At 39.6% G+C, this 23,124-nt stretch overlaps 1 protein-coding gene across 1 annotated transcript in view; it reads left to right on the forward strand.

Annotated features, from left to right (window-relative positions):
* The window catches only part of si:dkey-22o22.2 (neural-cadherin), a 137,645-nt gene that overhangs the window by 87,777 nt on the left and 26,744 nt on the right, over nucleotides 1-23,124 (forward strand). Inside the window, exons 13-19 of the mRNA XM_013264857.3 lie at nucleotides 940-1,189; nucleotides 2,298-2,425; nucleotides 2,510-2,696; nucleotides 2,851-2,994; nucleotides 16,289-16,572; nucleotides 20,067-20,696; nucleotides 20,789-21,785. Coding sequence (XP_013120311.2) covers nucleotides 940-1,189; nucleotides 2,298-2,425; nucleotides 2,510-2,696; nucleotides 2,851-2,994; nucleotides 16,289-16,572; nucleotides 20,067-20,696; nucleotides 20,789-21,785 — 2,620 coding nt within the window. The remainder of the gene's footprint in view (nucleotides 1-939; nucleotides 1,190-2,297; nucleotides 2,426-2,509; nucleotides 2,697-2,850; nucleotides 2,995-16,288; nucleotides 16,573-20,066; nucleotides 20,697-20,788; nucleotides 21,786-23,124) is intronic.

Below are 23,124 nucleotides of genomic sequence, written 5' to 3' on the forward strand. Positions count from 1 at the left end.
GTGCATATTTCTGAATGACCAGTTCAATCTAACAGAACAGCATGAACTTTCCAACCAAAGATGTATTTTTTATATTAGTTACAATTGTCAAAGGAATTTTGAATGAGATTTTCTAGCTACCTGAGATGGAAGTTATTTGTTATTTGTTTTGGTGGTGCTCATTTAAATTAAATAAGAGCATAAATATATTTAGTAGTAATTAATAAATGATACACAGTTCAACATGGAAGCAGGGACTTGCCACATAATTCCCTCTCTGATAATCAAAGCAAGCTGGATACTTTGCTTTAGAATTGATGAGCACTCTATAACTCATTAATGTATCTGGAATATTTGAGCGGCAGTCACTTTTGAAATCCATCACATGATCCTCAAACGATGTCCCCAAGGCTCCTGGAGTCTCCGACTTTGTACTTTTACACTGAAACACCCTTGACACTGATCATTACTGAGGATCAGCGCAGGTAAATAAAAATAAGAAACCAAGATATTTAATGTGGAAAAGATGGGAAACATAGAAAAGCAAGTTACTAGTTTGACGAGTTTGATGCTGTCAACTATTTTTCAAGGGTCTTTCTCATGTGAGAAATATGTTTGTACCATGAGAGAATTTCAAATCTGAATTTCAGTCTCTCCCTCACTACAAAGGTAAGTTCTGTATAATCCACCATGTCTGTGAAGTCTCAATGGCCAGCTCACGCTTGCTGTCCCTTGGTGTGCATGACATCAGTATATTTCACAGTGTCATTTCCTGTCAAGTTTTTCTTCTGCTTTTCAAATCACTCTGCCCCTTTCTCAGAGGAAAAGGGACACACACAAAGTGATGAGGAAAAACCGTGACATTAGGAAGCTCAGGCGCACACAGTCATAATCTGTGAGCAGACGCTGGTTCTTTTGGATACAAAAACATATCTTTTGTTCTTTTCCCTCTGTCAACAGACCATCAAGGCGACGTCTCCCCTCGGTGACCCCAGGGTGACCTACAACCTGGAGGAGGGTCAGGTACCGGAGACCAACATGCCAGTGCGGTTCTACATGAAGCCAAACCGGGCCGACGGCTCGGCATCCATCCTGGTAGCCGAGAACCTCGACTATGAGACAACGCGCTTCTTCACGCTCAGAGTGCGCGTGCAGAATGTCGCTGCTGTGCCGCTCGCCTCCTTTACCACGGTCTATGTTAATGTGACGGGTGAGTTTGTATGATTACGGGTCAAACTTTTTCAACTGGTAGTCAAAAATGTGGATTCAGTCCCACAGGTTTGTACAGGTAACCAATCAACTTACAGCTCTTTCATTAAAAGTATAAGTACAAGGCCCCTGTTGGCTATATGCACTCAGCGTGAGTGAGTAAGTGTCAAAGATGAGATATTGACTTATTTGCATATTGATAGATATGTTTATAATTCTAAATATGCTATTTTGATGAACAGAGCAACGTATTTAGTGGTTTAAAAGTTGCCATTAGAAGGACTTTAAAGTGAGTAGCAGATTTAGTTCCATATGAAAGTCAACATTCAGCTCTGACCATCAAATGTAAAGAAGCCGTTGGTGAGCAACAGAAACTCGGGTGTAATGAGTGACAAGCTTGGGGAAATGACGAGAAGAGAAAGAGTAATGAAGTGCGGTTCATATCCAGGGTCGTTTCTGGCAGAAAAAGAAGAAAACAGAAGCGACCAGCCGGTGGTGTCAGCTCCGTGCCGTCTCCCTTTAACAGTGACTCACTTCCCAAACAGCATCTGTAGGCGGGTGGAGAGAAGGAAAGAGGAGAAAACACTTCCTGACTTTGATTGGCTTTGAACAAACCCACATCGGACGCTGTAATTGGCTTAGCGGAGCTTGAAAGTGAGCTGACAAGCTGCTTTGTGGACTCTTCAGGGTGTTTGGAGGATAATTCCTCACTAATAACTCAGTTTTCATTAGTGAGGGTAGACACAGTCCAGCTTCACTTTCTGATGGACTTTTTTTTTTTTTTTAATTTGCCTTTTTGTCTCTTTCTGCTTTATTTCACTGTAATTCATCTTTACTTTTTAATCTCCTTTACTGGTGTTCTAAAAATCCAATCTTATTTCTGTCTCCTTGCTTGTTCTTTCTTTCTGTCTTTGTTTATTTCCTGCTCACTTTTCCATTCCTTCTAGCCTTTTCTTTCTCTGTCTGTTTTTAATCCACTTTAATCAGCTTTCATGGACATGACAGACTGTATGTGTTCTTTTGCCAGATCCTTCAACAACAAAAAATATGAATGTGGGAAAATAAAGGATGTTTTTTTCTACTGTTTCTTTTTGGTTTTTTCCCCTCAGACGTGAACGACAACGTTCCTTTCTTTCTGTCGTCCACCTATGAGGCCACGGTTCCCGAAGGAGCGCAGATGGGCACGTCTGTGGCTCAGGTGTCAGCCACTGATCTGGACTCTGGTCTGCACGGGATGGTGAGAAACGTCTGAACTGGTCGTTAATGATATTCTGCTTCCTATTCTTTTTCTGCTTCAGCTGCATCTCTCTGTGCTCTTCAGATCCACTATGTGATCCTGAAGGATGAAAGTGGGGACTCTCAGTTCTTCAGCATCGACTCCCACAGTGGGATCATCTTCACTCGAGCCTCTTTTGACCGTGAGCAGAAAGCTTCGTATCTAATAGAGGTGCAGTCACAGGACGGCTCGGAGTCGGCCCGACAAGGCCAGCAGGGCCAGCCTAACACAGGTAATGCACAATCAGAGAGAAGGCGTCCAGTCCAATTAATATAAAACAGATCATTTTGCAGACGTTTTAAAACTAAAGTCTAGAGAATCTTGCATGTGTTTGGATATGTTGAAATTATATTCCTGAGTAAAGCCTCCGTCCCACTTTGACTCAGACACAGCCTATGTCAGGATCTTCGTCACCGATGTGAACGACAACGCCCCGGCATTTGCCCAGCCGGTGTATGAGGTGAGCGTGGAGGAAGACAAGGAGGTCGGCTTCGTCCTCATCACCGTCACGGCCAACGACGAGGATGAAGGTGAGTTAGAATCTGGCAGTTTTTCTGTCTCTCTGGGATGCACCTGTTGTAGTTGCTGTCAGTGGTGGCAGTGAAGTCAGTTCTTTGTGATTTCATGTGAACTTCAGTCAAACTGATCAAAGTCTCCGACTGAGTGTGCAGTTAGTCATAAAAGCAAGTGTTGAGCAAGAAATTAGGTGCGTGAACTGAATGATCTGTTGCCTCCCCTCTCTGTCTCTCACTTAGTTCAGCTGTGTTTGCTTTTTTATACTTTTTTATAATCTTTCTGCGCTTTTCGACAATTTGCTTCTGCTTGGATGATTTGCATCCCCTTTTCTCCCCTTTCTGCTTTTCTTGTCTCAATCCACTCTTTAATTTTCTGCTCGCTTCTTTTTTGAATTTGTCTCTTCTCTTGATTTTTCTTCAGATAAACTTTCCTGTGTATAAGGTTATAATTTTTTTCTTCCACTGCAGTAGCTGGTGGTCATGTCTTATTGTAAAATCTTACATTAGAGAGTCTGGATCAGCTTTACAAAAGCACACCTATGTTTTATAGCTGAAAAACCACATCATTTTTACTGCTGTTTACTGAGACTATGGGCAATAAGTTTGAAGAGGTTTTGTTTGTCTGTTTTTGTGTGTGTGTAAATTCAAAATCAGGCTGCCCGGGTATAAACTAATATGTTACTTGCTTTAGTGAAACTGTTCAGTTTGTTGTTGTGAGACCTCACATGAAAACTTGATCAGTGTTAAAGTGTTACGACACAGGATTTATATGGTGGCTGATATTATCCATTATCTATTCAGACGTGCAAATCACTCAGTCGGCTCTTGTTGTTGATGTAATACAAAGTGGGACACGCTTAACCAATGTGGTTCACACAGACAAAGTGAATGAAAATGAAAGCTCTGAGAGTAAACGGTTGTGCAGACAATCCGGCTTTAGATGTGTGGCAGAATACGGATACTCAGCATTACAGTAAATGATCTTTGATGGCACTCTTAATGTTTGCAGTTTCTGATCTTTCTGGTCAATAGTGGAAGTTCACAGACTGTATATTAAAGATGGATGTAGGAAAATGATGGCAACAAAAGTTCCTTAAATCTGTATTATTTTTGATAGCCAATAATGGCTGACTCCTCTGGTTGCAGGCTTGATCGTACTGAAAGACCCAGAGAAATGTTGAAAGTACAATTTGTAGTAAACTTTCATGTAAATGCTTCTTTAAAAAATATCTAAATAAAATCACGAGAACCAGTGTGGCACCCATCTGTTTATAACTGTTAACTAATTATTTATAGTTACTTGTGTAAAGTAAATGTACTGTGTTTAATGCAGCAAACAGAGGTAGCAGTCTTAGTTATGTTCTATTTTCCATTGTGTACTAATTATAAAACCATTCAAATGTATTCAGACTTCACAATAAAACTAAATACAAAGCCAAAGTCTATACCACATGAAAACATGTGTACTTTTAAACTCTACACTTCCCATAGGTGTCTAGACGACTAACATGAACAGAAATGTTTTTTATTGAGCTGAATTCAAATTCCACTTTATTTAAAGAGCTCTTTCAAGGCCCTTGTACTGTAAGGTGAAAACCATATTGCATTAAAAGATGAACCCCCAACGATGAGATGAGATCCTGTGAGTGAGCATTTAGTGACAGTGTAGATGAAGAACTCAGTTCATATATTCTGGATTTAACAGGGAAGTAGATAAAAAGAAAAGCTAGTTAAAATAAACTAATATGGGAGAAATATCTCTCTTTCTATTTCCTGTTAGTACTCTCACTGCAGTGTTTTGGATCAGCTGAGGGCTTTTCATGAAACTTTTAGAGGATCCAGATAATGAGGAATTACAGTTGCGTATTTCAGCCTCAACATAATAAATCCATGAACTAGTTTTTCAGCATTACTCTCAGACAGGATGTTTTGTTTAGTTTTGACAATGCTGTGAAGATGAAAGAAGGCACTCGTGTATATTTGTTTTATGTGCACATTGAAGAACATATCCTCCTCATAGAGCATGTTCTCAGCTCTAAGCCTCCTCCTGGAAGCCACAGTAATGCCATGCGGAGTAAGTATTTATTTAGACATAGTAAATTACATATCGTGCCTATAGTTTTACTGATTTGTGTCATCTGGCTTCACAAATAATTACAACTGGTTATTATCTGCATGGCATTGGAAATGTATGCATTGTTTTCTAAAGATATTACCTGAGAGAACCATGTGTAAATGAAAAGGTATTGGTCCGAACTCAGAACCCTGTGGAACTCCATGACTAACTTTTATGCATGACAAAGAATCCTCATTTGTAAAAACTAATTGACTTGATTATGTTTCAAATCAGTGCATTTCCTGTAATCTAAGTGCCATGCATGGTACGTTTTGGTTAACAGTACTCAGTCTCACACCAATAAGAATTTAGCTTCATTAAACTGATAATGTTAGATAAGTAAACATTGCTTCTCAAGCTGAGCCTCCCACATTTTGGAAGCACCAGAATGTTAAATTACCTTAATCTACGTGACATTATTTTGAATTATAGCATTATTGGTTTAACCTACTTATCTAACATCACAGTGCCTCCATTCATATTTGATATACAGGTTATGTGGAAAGTATTCTTGCTTTTTTTGTTGTTTGCTTTGTTTTGTTTTTTGGAGGGTAATTAAGGTAGTTGTGTCTGTGCTAACAGAAGTACATTTAAGTAGTTTTAAAAACTGATTTTAAAATTTTCATGCTCTTCAATTTTCTTAATTTATTAGTCCCCGTTCTCCTCACTGTTGTCACTCGTCTCCACTCTCCTTATTTTCTCTCCTCTGTTTTATCTCCTTCTCTCTTCTTCTCTTGCTGTCACAGCTCGTTAGCGAGTGCCGCTGCTCCCTTGAGGTCGGCGGTTTTGATGTTTGTCTCTTTGTTTGTGTTTGTCCCTCATTCCTCTTCCTCCTCCGCTCTAAACCAATAAGCACCAGGAGGCAAAAAAAAGGAAAAATATCAGAAAACAACAAAAAAACAAGCGTCTCTCTCTCTTCTACTCTCTCTCTTAATGACAGCTGTTGGCGTCAGCTCAACGCCTCTGAGGTTTTCTATACTCAGAGCATGAGTGAAGGAAAGAAGAGTGATGTCTTATTATTTATTTTTCTTTTTTTAATCTTTAACCTTTATTTTTTTTTCTTGTTGACTGCAATATAATTTCATACAGTGTGACACAGTCTGCCTCCTATTCATCTTCTATATTCACCCTGATTCCCTGAGGAGCTTCCCAAACTTCCAGTCACTCGTCTTCCACTGTCTCCTTTCTTAATACTTTTTCCCATAGTTTGATCAGACTTCCGAGTTGAGCCATTTACTGAATTTTTTAAAAATAGAAATAAGGAACACCTCGGCACTCGACCAAACTTACTGTAGGCATCGCTAACAAGCTATAGCGCTTAAAAGAATATCTGGATGAATTTCAGTCCAAGTCGTTCCTGCACTTTTGCGTGTTGGCTGGTAGCAGCAGAGTAAATGTGTAATTGAGAGTTTATAAATATCATGTTGCATGACTCATAAAGCCAGAATGACAGCAGAAATACCATCAGTCGTGTCATATTTGCAGAATGCACATCCCTTTTTTAAAGTTGTGATTCTCATTTTTTTGAGTTTGTCTGTTATTTCTATAACTATTAATTGCTGTACCCAGAAAATATTGAGATCTTCAGCAAAAACACTCAGTGGTCTGACAGGTAGGCAGGTTAGTCAGACTTATCCGGAAGAGAATACAAAGTCATAATCTATCAGCTCTTTTCTAACTACAGTTGTAATTGAAGTTATTGAAAACAGAAATCATACATTTAAATAAGCCATTAAAGCAGTCTGTTAGCAAAGGTACTTACATTTAATTTTTTTTTAATCATATAGTCTTCTGAGTCAAAATTAAATTCGCCTTTTCATGTGGAACATTTGATTGACACGTGCCAACTGTTCGTACTGTAAATGAAATCATATAAGGATGTTATTATCTATAAAGTTACTAGGTTACATCCTGCAAAACATGAAGAAGAATAAAAGTAACATTGTAAATGCAAACAGAAATCTCCACGAGCTGAAAAAGTTACACTGTGATGGGACTTTAGAGACTATTCTATGACTATTTCTTACTGCAAAGTTAAAAAAAATATTTATACTAAAATATTTAGTATAAATATAAGCACACTGGTAACCTGGAAGTACCCCACCTCTCACTCTTTGGCAGCTGAGATCAACTCCAGGGCCCACTTGACCCTAATTTTGATTAATATAAGAAAACAAATAAATTGAAAACAGACGTTTCAGTTCATTTTCTGGCCCTTGACTTGTTGATTAATTTACTCTTCATTTTTATTTGAGCGCCTTCATAAACCCTGTAAATTTTCTTTCTCTGGGAGCACTCCATATTTTGAGGCTTGTGTCTGAAAATCTGCTTTGCTTACTAATTTTTATTAAAACTAGTTCAGTCAGTCAGTTAAAATAGCTGTTTTGTTTATTTTTCTCTTTTTTTATTGCTTTGTCTCTTTTATGTGCCCTTATTCCTGGAAATGTCTAGATTTAGTATTTTTTTCCCCCTCAGACTGATCCCGTGAGGTTCTGAAAGACGCTGAACACGGGATTAAGAGATGCTAAGATTGCAAACTGCTGTACAAATCTTTAACCTTTTTTTCTTGCTGACGCTTTATCCCCACTTTTTTGTCTCGCCAGAGACTCCCCGTAGTAATTAACAAACACTCCTCGGCCCTATACCACTTGGGGGTCCAAAGACTCAGATAAAGAAAACCAGCCGTGTTGGCTTAAATATCCCTTAAACCTTCCTATTAGGCATCTTGGTGAGGGTGAGATTAACTAAACCCCGAGATCTGATCCATGCTGAATCAGCTCTGTGAGCGTAAAAGAGGGAGATCAGGGTGAAATGTTTGTAAATATTTGTCATATATGGTAAATAAATGGTAAATGGCCTGTATTTATATAGCGCTTTACTAGTCCCTAAGGACCCCAAAGCGCTTTACATATCCAGACATCCACCCATTCACACACACATTCACACACTGGTGATGGCAAGCTACATAGTAGCCACAGCCACCCTGGGGCGCACTGACATATCCATAATAATTGCATCTTTCTACTACTTTACATGGAACCACTACTCTAATAACTCGGTTGTCAAGTTCTAGTCATATTTGGTGATGATATAACTAAACCTTAATTAGATTGTTTTCAGTGTTTCCTCTGTTGTTGCTCTTTTGCGATTTGCTTTTTATAGATTATAGCTCAATATGTTGAAAAGTAACAATTGCAGTTCAGTGGTTGCACTGAATTGCGATGGTTACATTTCTGTAATTACAGTTATTAGAAGATGTGGGCATTTGTTCCACTGTTTCCTGAAACAAGAGAAATACCTTGTGTCACTTAGTTTCTCTTACTGCTTTGTCTGTATTGTGAGAGTAGCAGGATCCACCACTTTGGTAGACAAACATTAGCACTGCCATCTGCCCTCCTAATGTTATCTTTAGGAGTGCTATGTCGTGATATTTTTAATCTGCTTCATTTTTTATTTTGTTGAACATTTTTGTAGTTAAATTATCATTTATGTTCACAGAATAACAATAAAAAACTCAAAGCAATCATTATTGTAAAATAAAAAAATGAAATCTGTGAATAACTGTTTCCATCTTTTTTTTCTTTTTTTCTTAGTCCAATTTTGCAATTTTTTACTTGCTGCCCAAAAGCTTTCTAGTTTCAGGTCTGTTCAAGTTATCAGTCAGTCGTCCTTTGAAAAATGGCAGTTGGCAAAGCGACAAATCTGTCGTTCATTTGTCATCGAACTGTTGATTTATTTTTCCTGGAAAATAATATGCTGGTGAATAGTGCGCACGGACTTCTAGCGCATACTGATTTGCAGTGCTCGCTGTTGTCCATTATGTAATGCATAACAGTTGCTTAATCTGTCCTGTGTGTTATTGCACAAACACTGGCTTGCACGAGCTGATTCACATTCTTTTACTGTGAACATGTCCATGTTTCCAAAATGGCAAATCAGTCATTTTCGTTGTCATCTTATTGCAAGCTATGCAAATTTTAGGCTCAATTACCTCTGATGCATTTTGGTGTTTTTTCAGTCAGATTCATTCCCATATTATATGGAGATCAGACACATTGTTTATATGCATGTGTAGCGCATGTGTGTACATGTTAGGCAGATTAAAAAGTGTGCGTGTGTGTGTAATGGTAACTGAAGGTGGAAAAAATCAAACTCCTGAAAGCTCCAACCTCAAGTTTGATTAGCTGTAAACAGAACTGAAGGTTTTATCCTCTAAAATGCAGCAAAGCAGCCGTCACCTTGGCTGCAGCTGTGTGTGTGTGTGTGTGTTTGTGTGTGTGTGTGTTGTACATTATGACCACAGTTTGTTGTTGAAGCTGACAGGTGTTGAAGCACCGGTGACCTTCATTCCAGACATAAACTGTAGGTCACACAAACACAATTACCAGGGACTAAGCACACATACACACACACACACCAACGCTTTCCTTTGCTGAACAGTTCCTGCATTTGTTTCGGTTTGATTTGGCGTTTGTTGGAATATAACCTAAGGTAGAGTTGAGGTGACGGGGGAAGGGTGGGTTTAGATTACCTCTCTTTACCCCCCTCCTCTCCAACCTAAAGCAGATTAGGCGCAGCAGCTTTTGTCACCCGTCGTGTTTTCTGGGTAAATTTGGTCCTACTAGTGTAAAAAAATTGCCGAACTAAGATCATCTTGTAATGAGATCACGGGGCTTTTTTAAAATTCTGCTGAGTCTGGCGTTTCAGTCCTGCGTCGCCCCTGGGTTTAGTACACATTCACAAATACCTACTACTGCAGTGAAGTTGAGCTAATGAGGTATGTGTGAATGTGAGTGATTGGTCATGTAATTTTACATTGTACTGAATGAAGGTGACGTTGTTGTGATGATTATGATCGTTAGGGTTGGATGGATCTGGGACACAAAGGTTCCTGATTTGCAGTCCAAAGTCAAGCCATCAGAGTGTGTAACAATTCTACTAAATGAAGCTTAGCCTGTTTGCTAAGTTGAGTTTGTTGTTGCATTCAGATACCACACTTCATACATCACTTCATGCTTTAATCATAGCAGTGTTTAAGCCCTCAGCGTGCTGCTTATTCTTCTCTCCTTGCTGCCTTTAATGTAGTCTCTGAGTCCCCTGAGGTGGTAAGTTTGTATCACCCTTCCACAACAGGAAACCATATTGGCTTCCTGACCTTAGCTCAGCAGGGAGAGGGGGGACAATGAGGTCAAAGCCCAGAAAAACAAAAATTAATGTTGAACGTGTTTGTCATACTTATACATACAATTGTAAGATACCTTTCTGTATTACACCTTCCATCTGGTCTCTAGCAAAATATTCATCATCTGCTGGTAGCAGTGCACATACCTATTGCTCTAGGTTTTCCTACTAACAAACAAAACCATAGCCTCAAACTAATAAACATGAAACAGTGTGTTTTAAAGATGTGTCCTGTAGGAGAGCCCCAGAAATCAGATTTTTTTTTTCCCCCTTTATACTTGCAAATTGTTTGCAGGCCTTGATTATCCTTCAGACACACTATTAAGATGCTCCACGATGATTTGCATGCAATAAGAAAATGCTAAAATCCCATGCTTTTACCCTTTCCTGTGCTTCATCTTTAGGGACCACTGTACACGGTTTATAAGTAAACAGTGTTTAGTGCTGTACCACAGTTCCTCATCACCTGGTCAATGCTATGTTTACATTTTATGAAATTAAAACTATTCCAATATTTATTACTTGTGAAAACATTGAGTGTTATTTTTATAGTTTTGTATCAGTTAAATTATCACTTACACTCACTTGTCATGTATGCCCTATGTATTTGACTGCACATTATTGATAATATCTAATGACCCAATCACTTGGAAGAAATTCAGTGCATCTAGACATGTAGACAGAGGGAAAAAAACATCAGAATGGGGAAGAAAAGTGATTTAATTGACTTTAAATGCAGCATGGTTGTTGGTGCCAGATGGGTCGGTTGGAGTATTTCAGAGACCTGTGATCTACTGGGATTTTCCTACATATTCATCTCTACTGTTTACAGGAAAAGAGAACATATCCAGTCACTGGAAGTTCTGTGGGTGAAAATGGTTCTAACTATTTCGAGCAGATAAGAAAGCAACACCAACTCACATAACAACTCATTAGAACCAAATATGCAAGCAGCGGAAGAACATGTCAAATACCAGTCCCGTCAGCTAGGAGCAGAAAACCAAGGGTACACTTGGCAGGGCCACACCAAAATTGAAAACAAAAACAAAAACAAATATAGGAAAAATATCACAAGCTTCAGAATTTCCATTGTAGGGTCGAGATTTTGCATAAACAACATGAAAGCATGGATCCATCCTGCCATGGATCAACAGTTCAGGATGTTGGTGGTAGTGTAATGGTTTGGGACATGTTTTGTTAGCACACTTTGGCCCTCTCAGTACCAACTGAGCATTGTTTAAATCTGACAGGCTACCTAAGTATTGTCCACCCTCTCCACAGTGTGCCCATCTAGATGATAGCTCCTTCCAGCAGGATAATGCATCATTTCACAAAGCTCAGATCATCTCAAATGTTTTGTTGTTGTTGTTTTTCACGACAGTGATTTCACTGTTCTCCAATAGTCTCCACAGTCACCAGATCTCAGTTCCACAGAGCACCTTGAAAATGTGGTAGAAAAGGAGATTCACATCATTGATCTGCTAAGTAAATATTAGATCATATCAATATAGAAATATCTCAGGAGTTTCTAGCACCTTGCTAGAATCTATATCGAAAAGTCAGAAATTAATATTTACAAAACTTATTATGACATGAATAACAGTTATAACACACCTTCTATTTGGAAAGAATCTGTGTGCTGATCACACAATAACAAGAGAAGATGGGTGTATCTATTCATTAAGTCCTCTTTTGAAGCCTCAAGATGAACATATTTGCTTCTGCTAAAAAAAAGAACCCAAAAAACCAGATGTGATGAGAAGGGACAGCCTGACTTGAAACCACATGCCCATTAACTAATTAGTTGTGATTGACAGCCCGTTATTGAATGAGTTTGTGGTTTCATACCACAGATAACCTTCGATTTTTAAACATGGTATGACCAAGATTTGGAAAATAGATTTAATTTTTCTTCACTATGACCCAAAATGAGTGACTGAGCCCATAAAGTCAGTCTTTACAGCGATCAAGACAGAAAGTCATTTTCACATAGATTTGTATAGCATCGAAAGTCTCTTTGGAACCACAGCTGTCACCATCTGTCACAACCTAGAAGATGCATATGTCTGGAGGGTCTCATATCTTTGGGACCCTCCAATTGCTCAGTCATGCAGCAGACTAATATTTAATTTTTACACTGTAAATTTACCTTTCAGTTATTTGTGTTCGAATTTGTCATGTTAGGATGCGTTTTACCGATTACTGGGGAAAATTTACTCCAAAATCTACCACCTATAACATATCAGGCTTAATGTTTCCTGTCATCTTGGAATAAATACATGGCTCTACTCAAGATTTCTGGGTACTGCAGCCAGCTGAATTTCAAATATCCACGGTATCTCTTGCAGGCATCTGAGGCCACAACATGTGATATTTTCTAATGTGGTTGTAAAACGAAATGAAACTTCCTCCAAATATGAGTTTAGTCCTTCAGAGTGTCAACCTGCAGTCACTGCTCAGGGACGACTTTCCCCTCCGGTCCACCTCACAAGGAGCAGAGATCTGACCTTAATCTCAATTTTGGGCCTCCTGCTAGGCTGCGAATTAAATCAGCTCTATCCCCTAGCGTGTGCATGTGTGTGTGTGTTCATATGTGTGTGTATGTGTTAAGAGGGCAACACCATATGGCCAGACTGATCATTAGGGAGGCTGCCGGAGGCAAAAACCGCTGGAGCTACTCTCCTTACACACATTTACACACACTCACATTTACACACACACACTAACTCGCTCGCCGAGTGTCACAACAGATCGTGCTTAGAGGCTGTGACGGACCAGTGCACTTAAGCTTTTCCTCGCACACACACGAGCACACACACTCTCCAGTGTCGTAATGAAGGTCCTCCATGTCTCCACAGATGGTGTTTGTCTCCTAAAGTCTCCTTGGTGCCGGTAAACAGAGAGTTAGCCGGACCAAGACAGACCTGCCTCTGGGCCCTGAACATACATCTGTGTGTGTATGTGTTTGCCGTGTTTACCGTGTCCGTGTGTGTGTGTGTGTGTGTGTGTGTGTGTGTGTGTGTGTGTGTGCTGTCATTTCTTCAGTTCATCAGGAAAGAAGAGGGAAAGCCAACAGAGGAAAGACAAGGAAAGGAAAGAGACTAGAGAATGAGATGGAAAAGCAACAGAAAAGGAAGGCTGCAAATGGCCAAAAATGAAAGAAATGAAGGGAAAGAGGGATGGAAGTAGATTTTCAAAACAAGTGGACAAAAAGCCTAAAGAACAGAAGGAAGTAGGAGGAGAATAAAAGATTTGGGAGGACGATACAGGAAGGAGAGTTAAGGAAGGAAGAAAAGACTGTGGCAAGAAAAAATAATCAAAGGAAGAAAACAGGCCTGCATAGCAAAGATGAAAGAAACGGTAGGCTAGAGGGATGGAGGCACATGGAGAAGGCAGGAAAGAAAGGAAACTAAAGAACCATCAATGTGAGACGAGAAGAAGGAGAGGGGGAAATTAGTCAAGTTGGATTTATACATTGTGGTTCATGTAAACTCATCTTCAAAAACTGGCCACCAAAGCATTTAAGGCAAAGATGTAAGTCACTGAAATTAGTGTATTCACATTAAGGGAAATGGAAATCTACATTTTTTTCTATAATTTAAAAACTGCTGTTTTAGTTGTTTTATCTTTGATTAAACGGTTGTTAAGCTGTTGTGAGTCCTACGAATGTCACCAAGAGTGGGTCTCCTACATTTACTAGGAAGTCAGTATCGCCTCATTGACTGAAGGTTATTTTACTTTGCTGAGCAGAATCATTAATATGTTTTCAGCTTAGAATAACATCAAGATTCGGCATTTGGGAGCCGGAGTAGTAACATGGATTAATCCACTTGACCCTAGATATTAAATATAAATGGACTGATTCTTATTTAGTGTTTATTTTTTTAATGTAGCACTCAACACAACACGTCTCATTCACCCAAGAATGTTTTTATTTAAGTGCTTTCTTTCTAACTTTTAACTCTCCAATGAATGAATCACAAGCAGCTCAGGGTTCAGTGCGTTTCACAGGGAGACTGGAGCAGTCAGGGATCGAACTACCAACCTTCCAATTAGTAGATAATCTGCTATACTTCCTTAATTAAAACTAGCCAATATAAAGTTTCTGTTTTGGACTTTACTTCCATTACATGACATCACTTTCATTTTTACAAGCTTTTTGGTTGGAGTTAGACATCAAAGCAGTTAGCAAGACATAGAAAAATATTGTGGTATCAGTTCAAAGAATCATTTTTAATACTTAGAGAACTTATGGAAAAAACTGTGTATTTACAACACACATTGAAATAAAAGCCAATCATAGTTTTAGTCTGCAAAATCACTGAACATGTGAATGAAAATATTAGTAGAAATAGTAAAGGTAAAAAGTAGAAAAGGATGTTTCGCTTTGCTTTTATTATTTTAGGAGCTGGGGACAAGGTGAGAGGCAGATGATTTGCTGTGGCGACCCTTAAAGGGAGCAACTGAAAGAGGACTTTCCTTTTGTTATTCTCCTTCTGAAAAATCCTTTTGTCCCTGTGACATTTGTCGGGTAAATCCACCAAGAACAACGCATGATGCAGTTAAAGAACGGTGCTCTCAGAAGTTTGCCACTTTCTGTTGCGACCAGTCCTTCAGGAGCAGGAAAAAAAGGCAGGAAGGAGACCAAAGATTGCAGGAAGAGATGGGATCAAATGGCAGACAATAGAGAAATGAAGAAATTAAAGTTTGTAACCGTGTCAGAGTTGAAAGTGAGTCGATGTCCCAAGTGAGCTGCTGTTCTTGGGGCGTTGTTTAGTAGTGAGGGTAACTGAAGTGAGAGTGAGCGGTACAGCAAACATCATAACAGGCTGCTGTGGTGAGCGAAAAAAGCTGCAGACTGAACAGTCAGTGTACATTCAGGCCATCACCTGTGGTCATGACTGAAAATATGAGGTCGCAAATAATATATGAAATTAGTTTCCTTATGTGGGTTCCCACCACATATCTGAAGTCTTTACTCTGTTTCTGAGTAGAGCAACAGCTATATTTTTGACAGACTAAAGGAGACCATCTCATCTGTTCTGGAAACACAATGGAAAAAGTGTGAGAGTTTCAGTATCCAAGAAGTGTGTCTCTTCATACTATCCAATTTAAATGGACCTAAATCTTAAATAGTCACAACAAAATAATCCAAGTTTCTGCTGTAACAAAAAACACATCTTAGTTTAAGTAGGTAGCTTTCTGTAGGTCTCTAGAAAATTAATGGTGTGATGGGAAAATGACTGTTTGTGTGAGGATAAGGAGATTTTGAAGAGGACAAGGTATCTAATAACCCCAACTGTAAGAGAAATACCTGATTCTGCTGAAGAAAGCTTATATTATGGCTTCTTACAAAACCTCAATTTATTATAATTTTGTGTGCAGGGGATTGAGGATTTTCTCAATCCACAGTTTGGGTCTTACCTCAATTTTTTGTTCATAGTTTTAGTTATTGTTTTTTTTTAATGGGGCATAGATAAGAAAAAATGGGAGACATTTTTACCACAGTGATAATCACTTAACTGTGACTGATCTTTAAAAATTAGAGCTTTCATCAGACTAGCACCACAGGAAGAGCATTAGCATAACATGAGGCTCTGGTCATTAGTGTTGCAATTTTAGTATCAGTTTGTCAATCACATCTATACACTTATATGTAATTATGATAACTTAATATTTTATAAAATGTCAAAAGATTCTTTATTTATGCCCCCCCGTTACGAAATTTAAGTTTTAGAAAGACCAACTTGAACTGTACCAAAGCAAAAATGCAACACAACAATGCTACATTCAACTGATCTGAGTGATAGTAGCATATACAACTCTTCACCATATGTGCTGGATTTTGCAGCCTTCTTATTTCAATAAAAATAAACAGTCCTTTTTGGAAGCAACAGGAAGATCATCCTACTCCTTTGCCTTTGCCTCCAGAACTAAGCAGTCTGATTGGTTAAATCAGTTTTGTAGAAAAGATTTTTAAAAACTGCTAAGTGCTTAATGTCTTCCATCCAGGTGCTAATGCCAAGCTGCGCTACCAGATTACATCAGGAAACACCATGGGTACCTTCGACGTGGAACCTGAGGTGGGCACTATCTTTGTGGCTCAACCTCTTGACTATGAGATGGAGCAGCGCTACGAGCTCCGGCTGGTGGCCTCAGATGGGAAGTGGGAGAACGAAACACTGGTGGTGGTTCAGGTGGTAAATCGCAACGATGAGGCACCAGTTTTTAGCCAGACCGAGTACCACGCTGCTGTGATGGAGGAACTCACCCAGCTTCCTGTTTTCATCCTAGAGGTTAGCGAATCTGTTTGTGTTGTATTAAAAGTTACTTAAAGGACTCTTATGAGTCATTTTAGATTTGATTATGTTCACTATAATCAACTCAGTTCTGATTTTAAAACACTGACATTAGAATAGACAATGTGGTTTTTCAAGTTTTAGTCGAGTCGTAAAAAATTATACAAAATTGTATAAAATTAAACACCAATTTATGTTCTAAAAAATTTGACATTTCTCTTTTCTGGTGATGCTTAATGGGAATTTTTATGACTTTTACAATGCAGACAGAGCAACTGCTAAAGAGAGTCACACTGACAGCGTTGTCTTTTTCAAATTCTTACGAACGGTTCAAGCTGAAGTTGATTGGCTTCTACTAGGAAACTCCCATAAACAGTATAGGACTGAACTCAGCCAAGAAGCCCAAATAGAGCCAGACTAAGCTAAGTTCTCTTTGTTCCACTACTAATAAGTGCCCAGCTTTTACTCTTTTCACGCAACAAAATAATGGATTAGTCAATTTATGACCATATACAGCGTAACTACAAAACACTGAATGGATGGGTTGATGGCATGTTTTCATTTTTTTTGTAACTGTTAGCCATATCCTTTAGCCTTAAGCACTGATCACATGTCCACTCAGTCCAGATGAAACTGTTTAACATACAAACTTGAGAAAGTAGCACCTCCCAAACGCACCTTTAAGATAAAGAAGTTTATTGTGAAAATGTTAGTGTTTATATGAACAATATGTGAAAATGTATCAGATGTACTGGAAACCAACCTAATTGTGTTTGTTACACTAGGAACATTGAGGCGTATTAGCCTGGAGCAACAACTTACCTGAGATCGAGTGACCACATACTAACACATCGCACATGTATGAAATTGGTTAGCACAATATTAGCTGACAGAGGCACCAGTGTTTAACCAACCAAAACCTCCTGACAGGAACTGCCTGCCATTTGAAAAGTTGCTTCAGAAAAGTCAGAGTCAGCCTCCTCCTCCTGTGGCTTTCATTTCGTCACACCTATCACCGGTAATTCACAGTAATATGCATGTGCCGCCAAGCTAAATCAGATTAAAAAGGTGGAAGCGCGTCTGGGAGGGCAGGGAAGTAATCTCTGTCAGAGAGGCATGTGTCACCAAGTCCTCAACCTGGGCATGCTTCCCCTCGCCTGCTGGAATTGATTTGATGTGCGTTTGGTTCCTCTCTAACGCTCTCGATAGTTTTTTCTGGTACGCAGCAACCGGGGCCTCCCTCAACACCCGCCACTTTCAGCCCTTGCCCTGTAATATAATTCAGCAGATAGCGAACAGAGGGGAAAATCCAATTTGAAATGAATATTTTTTGACTTCACCTGCGCGGCAGCCTGCTCTGCGGTGCCGCGGCTGCTCATCTTCAATATTGTGTACCTGCATCACGTTGTCAAGAAATGCAAAGAACCCACATGGGGGAGGTGGCTGGGGAAGGGAGGAAGGGGGGATGACTTCAAAGCCTTCTGTAAACAAACCCTCTGGTGAGAAAAGAGAAAAAGAAAGGGTAAAAGTGTACTTTTTCTTGCTTTTGTCTGTGTCTATTAACTTTTAATTGCATTGTGTGTCTCCTTGACAGATGTGAGAGCTCGTCTCGTTTCTGCTGCTCTTGTCCCCTTGTTCAGAGAGATAGCAGGAAGGCTGGTTAATTAAGCAAACAGGACAAAGCAACTGAGAAATGTTTATTCCTGTGTTGGCAAGTCCCCTTGTGCAGGGGCAGCTGCTGCAATCAGCTCCCTGCCTCGTGTCCTATTTGTTGGGCTTGACATTTGTACATAATGAAAAAGCAGTTCAGCTTTTTTAATAAGAAACTGCCTGATGCATAAAAGAACAATAAAAAAAACGGTTTCTTTAAAGAAGAAGAATGTTATTGAATTGACTTGCGACGACAAATGTGACAGCTCGCGATTAACTTTTGCTGCAGTCCTTCTATAATGAAGCCACTTTTTTAACAAGGAAATGTTCAGTTGGTGTTTTTTGATGATTATTTTATATGTATTTGTAATTTTTTAGGTTTAAAATTATTTTCAACATCATCAAAAGCTTGATTAGTAAGTCTGCAATAAGTTTTGTGCTTTAATTCTCAAGACATTTTCAGCTGTTTTTCCACTTTTCCAATTTAAAAATGGGGACTAGTCAGCATTTCATACACAAAAGCACTTCAAATAATTTGAGTAAAGATCTGATGTTATAAAATGCAGCATCTGGCTTAAAGCCCAGAATACACTTCATGCATCTGTGTGTCCAGAGGAATCTGTGTGACATAAATTTTGTCATCTCGTGCAGAAACAGTTTGTCAAAGGCTGTATGAAACATCAAATTTTAAAACAGTTCCTTAAGGTAAACCATAGCAGTTAACAATAATGGTATCTTTTAAAGTATGTGCTCCTGGTAAATGAAAAAGTTAGGAATGAATATGTTTATTTACACTTAACAACATAATACTTTAGGATATTAATGTGAGGGACCATCAGTACTGCTAATACTGTGATAGTAGTAATATTGATATTGTGGTATGACCACCTTTATACTTCAACACAACCTGAACTCTCTTAGCCAAGCTTTCTCATCATTTCTTTAGCGGTCTTCAGGAATAGTTCTCCAGGCTTCTTCAAGGACATTCAAACGTCATCTTTAGATGTTGGCTGCCTTCTATTCTGCTTCAATAATGTTGAGGTCCAGACTCTGGGGAAATTCCATTGTTTGTTTTTCCATCCAGGTATATTTTATTGCACTGGCAGTGACTTTGGGACCATTGCCATGCTGAAAAATGAAACTATTTCCAATCAGACACTCTAGAAGGCAACATGTAAATGAAAATCTGATGGTGTTTTTCTGCGTTCAAAATTCTGACAAATTTTGACAAAATCCCCAACACCAGTAACTGAAATGCAAACCCAAACCATTACAGAACCTGCAGGTTTTGTATATTTGGTGTACCTTTGGCTTTTTTCATAGATTCCATTCAAGAAACTGAAAGACAGACTGCTAGTTAAAAAAAAAATTGCCCAAAGATAAATTTAAAATGGGTTCTTTGCTAAGTTATCCGTTATGTGTAGATGCAACACTGGTTCATCCACGGAGTTATAGATGGGATTTTTTATGCTTGAATGGTTCATAGGTCAATATTCATTGGCTTAGGAAAAAAAAACAATCATCTGAAAATGATCAGGTATGAGGAGTGGATGGAAAAATGAGTGAAGAAGCAGCCAGCGTGCAGAAAGCCTGTGAAAGTCCTTGAGAAAGCCTGGAGAACTATTGCTTAAGACCACTATAAAACATTTCCAGAAAGCCTGGCTCCTTGAAAGAAATTAGGGGAAACATTTACACACTACTTTATATCACCTGGAAATTTCTAGTAACACTGTGACTAAAACAGCAAGCTTGATCTTTCATTTTTAATTTGAACTACAAACTCAGTGTTTTGAGAATTTTAGCTTTTATTTTACCATTTTATTTCTGTTTAATTTTTGTAGGTATCAGCTACAGATCCCGATCAGGAAGCCGACCAGAGTGCTCTTCGCTACTCCCTCCATGGCCAGGGCGCTGGTGGTGAGTTTACCATTGATGAACGTACTGGAAGAATCTATGCTCAACGTCGGCTGGACCGCGAGGAGCGCCCTGCCTGGAGATTCCTTGTCCTCGCCACAGATGAGGGAGGGGCAGGTCTCACAGGATTTGCTGATGTACTGTTAGAAGTCAGAGACATCAATGACAATGCTCCCTTCTTCCCCTGCCCAGCACTGGAAGTAGATGGTTGTTTTGTTGGTCAAGTGCCTGAAAATTCACCTGCAGACACATCCGTCATGGAGATGCGTGCCATGGACCTGGATGACCCCAATGAGGGCAGGAATGCCTTGCTCACATATAGCATCATCAAGAACATTCGCAATGAGATCAACCTCAACCTGTTCTCCATCAATGCCACTACGGGCACCATCTACACAGTACTACGCTCTCTGGACAGGGAGATGGAGGACCGGTATCTGGTAGTGGTGGAGGCCCGTGATGGAGGGGGTTTGGCAGGGACAGGGACAGCCACCATTATGGTTTCAGATGTCAATGACCATCCACCCATCTTCACTCAGAGACTCTACAATACTCAGGTGAGTCAACCTCGCTAACCTTCTTTAAAGATTTTTATTTATTTTACCAATGATGTATGTAAATAGATCACTTACTTCTATGTGTTGATCAGGTGACTGAGGACCTTGAGGTGAATAGCGAGGTTCTTGTAGTTTCTGCCACAGACGGAGATGAGGGCGAGAATGCTGTGGTAACCTTCAGCATTGTAGGTGGTGATGAAGACAGAAAGTTCTTTGTGGAGACAGACAAAGTGAATCGACGTGGCGTGATAAAACTTAAGAAGAAAGTTGACTTTGAGAAGCCTAACGAAAGGACTTTCAATCTGACCCTGAAGGCCGAAGATGCTGATTTCTTCAGCCTGGCCTATTGTCTCATTCAGGTGGAAGACTCCAACGACCATGCTCCCGTCTTCTTTCCACAATTCTATGAATCACCAGCTATGTCTGAAGATGTGCCAGTTGGGACAATTGTTGCTCAAGTTACAGCTTCTGATCTAGATTCTGGACAAAATGGGCGTTTTTCTTACAGTATATCCAAAGAGTCAGATCCCTACAATCAGTTCCTGGTGGACCAGTCTGGTTGGGTTGTAGTTGCTGATTCTTTGGACAGGGAGAAAATTTCACAGCACAGGATCATGATCCTGGCTACAGATGCAGGGAGTCCCCCCCTGACTGGCACTGCCATTGTTGTGGTGACTGTACTTGATGTTAACGACAACGGGCCAGAGTTTGAGGTCCCCTACAAGCCTGTTGTTTGGGAGAACACAGCTGCACCTCAGCCAGTGAGAATGAATGAAACCTCCTTGCTCCTTCATGCCACCGATCGCGACACCTCCACCAACAGTGGGCCATTTTCCATACGGCTTCTGATGCTCACCTCAGACGCCACCAACTTTAACCTGACAGACTTTCGGAACGGAAGTGCAGCCATCACCGCGCTCCGTGCTTTTGATCGTGAGCGGCAGAAGGAGTACCGCCTCCCAATTCTCATGATTGACAGCGGCTCTCCTCCAATGAGCTCTACTAGCACGTTGACAGTTGTGATCGGCGACAGGAATGATCATCCCCACTCACCTGGACACACCAACTTTATTGTCTACAGTTATGAAGGTATGTTTTGTTTTTATCTAATTCAGTGAGGATTCCAATGCATTTTTGAGACTAGCTCTGTGAAACCTATATATATTATTACATAATTTGGTTCCAAACGTCCATGATCAAAGCTGCAGAGTTTGCTGAGGTTTATGAAAATAGGTTCTGAAGTCCTAGTCTGTGAAAAAAAGTTTTTGTTTCATGGCCATGATCAAATAAAACTACACACAGATCACATGAAGCATGCTGTGTCAAAAAAAGGGTTGATTTTAGATGTGCCAGCAGGTTTTTCATTGTTCACCACTATTCATCTGTTACATCAATGACATTTTCATTCAGTGATCTCATTGTTGTGCCCGAACAGAGAAAATTAAACGTGGGCCTGTTTCACTAAATTTGCCTCATACACAATGTGATTTACAAAAACAAAGTGTTTTTGTTCATTGCGATGCGTTTCATTTGTGAAAACAGTAAGCATGCGAGAGCCCTGTAGGGTCTGTAAATTTATCTGTAATTTGTGAGCTGCAGTGATTTGTGAAACATAATGCTGCTAACATTTGTGGTGTGAACAGTAGCTGCAAAAACTGTGAAACTGGCCCCAGGCTTTTCTCTGATTTAGTGAGGCATCAAAGTGAACCAGTGTAAAATAAAAGTAAACTAGCTGCTCACTGATGAAAACTGATTGAAAACTGGAAATTGATGAAAACACGATGTTTAAATAAATGTGTGCTGTTTGTATCCACAAAATTTAGGCATTCATTTGGTTTTGGATTTTTCTTTCTTGAGAGCCTCACCATTCAGTCTAGTATTTTGCACTCCACTGGAGAAAGTTTGGGTGTATTATTGCTTGAAAACACCTTTACCCTAGAACGTAATGTATTCTATTATATTGTCCCCTTTAAACCTTCCCTAGTCACTTTGAGGGATTCAACATGGTTTCTTTTTAAACCTTTAGGTCTCTATTATCCCACCCTATCACATAAAAATCTCCTCACATGAAGTGTTTAATGCACTGAGTGCCCCTTTAGTGCCATTTTTCAGTGTTTAGTGTACTCACCAGTACTTTCATTTTGCCACATAAGAAAACAATAAGGATGCAGTTGAGCTGGTGGAAGGCATAATCACACAACTACAACCAGGAGGGTAGCTCGGTCGATCCCGACTACTCCAGCCTCATGCCGAATTATCCTCGGGCAAGATACTGAACCCCAAGTTGCCCCAGATGCATTCATCGAAGTGCGAGTGTGTGTGCGAATGTTAGGAAGCTAGGCATAGAGCTTAGCTCTGTGTGATTGTGTGTGATTGGGTAAATGAGACTTGAGGTAGAAAGGCGCTATATATCGCCATTTATCATTTA

Source organism: Oreochromis niloticus, linkage group LG11 (assembly GCF_001858045.2).
Source record: "Oreochromis niloticus isolate F11D_XX linkage group LG11, O_niloticus_UMD_NMBU, whole genome shotgun sequence".
In the NCBI taxonomy this organism is placed as follows: Eukaryota; Metazoa; Chordata; class Actinopteri; order Cichliformes; family Cichlidae; genus Oreochromis; species Oreochromis niloticus.